Here is a 1,786-nt window from a genome sequence, read left to right as displayed (position 1 = left end):
GGAAAGAAGACCTTTCTCATGTGTCATCTGTGGAAAAAGTTTTAGTCTAAAACATCATTTAACTCAGCACACGGTAATTCACACAGGTGAAAAGCCATATTCATGTGTGACTTGTGGAAAACGTTTTAGTGTAAAACGGAGTTTAACTCTTCACATGATGATTCACACTGGTGAAAAGCCATTTTCATGTGTGACTTGTGGAAAATGTTTTAGTTTAAAACGGAGTTTAACTCTTCACATGATGATTCACACTGGTGAAAATCCGTTTTCATGTGTGACCTGTGGAAAAAGTTTTAGTCAAAAACCGAATTTAACTCGGCACATGAGGATTCACACTGGTGAAAAGCCATTTTTATGTGTGACCTGTGGAAAAAGTTTCAATCTAAAACAGCTTTTAACTAAGCATATGATTATTCACACTGGTGAAAAGCTGTTTGAATGTGTGACCTGTGGAAAAAGTTTTTCTGAAAAACATAATTTAACTCGGCATATGATGACTCATACTGGTGAAAAGCCGTGTTCATGTGTGACCTGTGGGAAAAGTTTTAGTCTAAAACCGAACTTAACTCGGCACATGAGGATTCACACTGGTGAAAAGCCATATTTATGTGTGACCTGTGGAAAAAGTTTCAATCTAAAACAGCTTTTAACTAAGCATATGATTATTCATACTGGTGAAAAGCCGTTTTCATGTGCGACCTGTGGAAAAAGTTTTCGTCACAAAGTTAGTTTAACTCAGCACATGTTGATTCACACAGGTGAAGAGTCGTAGAATTGTTTTCCATATGTTCTACATTTAGTTTCACAATAAAATTGAATTGGTTAAAAATAGAATATGGCTGAAATGATTCCTCAAGTGATTCAAGTACCTCGATTATTTAAATTCCTTGAGGAAAATTTACCTTCCTCGAAGCTTCACAAAGTTATATTTTATTATTTAATGCTCCATGTTCCAGGCAGCTTACTTGCGTTGCACAGAGCTCTCACTTCCGCCTGAGTTGTTGACGAAAGCTAAGTGTTAGCAGCATAACGTCCAGTTTTCAAGTTTGGCTTGAGGATTTTATTGGTAGATGATGATGTTTGGGTCTTTGTCGTTTATCGGGGGACCAATAAACATCCTTTAAATGACTGGCGCGATGCCTTGTAGTCTTTCCTCATCCTGGAGCTGCTGCCTGGTGGCGGTTCAGAGCGAACAGTGGGGAAGAGTAAGCGCTGCAGGAGTATTTATACAGGCGGGGGGATAGACTGAACACTGCGGGCGGCTGCGCGTTAGATAACGTAAGTTTAGCTTTACGGATGAACCGGAACATTGATTTCATATCATCCCAGCTTCAACAAATGTTGGCGGAGCTCATTGTGGCGGCACGTAGCTGGTAGACGAGTTTCTGTTTGTGATGAATGAAGGTGTTAAATCCCGTCGCTTTTTATTTTTTCTTCAGGTTAACTTGTAACATGAGCTATTATTGTTAAGAGTTAATTTTCTAAACTCCAGAAAAGTTATTGTTGGGGAAGCTAAACTGACAAATTGGACTGATGTTGATATGTGGTAGTCATACTGCTGTTATATTAGATTTACCAATGTTGTACTATATCTTTTTTATATCTGATTACTCGATTAATCGTAAGAATAGTTGATAGATTTCTCGATTACTAAAATATTTTACAACAACCCTAAACTAGAATTAAAGACTGGAGGGATTTCATGCCTATAAAGCTGAGAAATTGTATTTGTTAAATGTGATCATTTAGTTCTTGACATTTGGGGGCTTTAAAAGTTATCAAAAAA

General features: G+C 37.5%; 1 protein-coding gene across 1 annotated transcript; it reads left to right on the top strand.

Annotated features, from left to right (window-relative positions):
• Positions 1 to 4: 4 nt before the first annotated feature.
• Positions 5 to 834, top strand: LOC107835506 (gastrula zinc finger protein XlCGF57.1-like; the record flags this gene model as incomplete). Its single annotated transcript, XM_016667910.1, has 3 exons — positions 5 to 247; positions 293 to 355; positions 404 to 834. Coding segments are annotated over 3 exons (675 nt in total), but the record flags the coding sequence as incomplete, so codon positions are not given.
• Between the last annotated feature and the right edge of the window lie 952 nt (positions 835 to 1,786).

Source organism: Poecilia formosa, unplaced genomic scaffold (genome assembly GCF_000485575.1).
Source record: "Poecilia formosa unplaced genomic scaffold, Poecilia_formosa-5.1.2 Scaffold3225, whole genome shotgun sequence".
Classification (NCBI taxonomy): domain Eukaryota; kingdom Metazoa; phylum Chordata; class Actinopteri; order Cyprinodontiformes; family Poeciliidae; genus Poecilia; species Poecilia formosa.
This window is presented reverse-complemented; position numbering and strand designations above follow the sequence as displayed.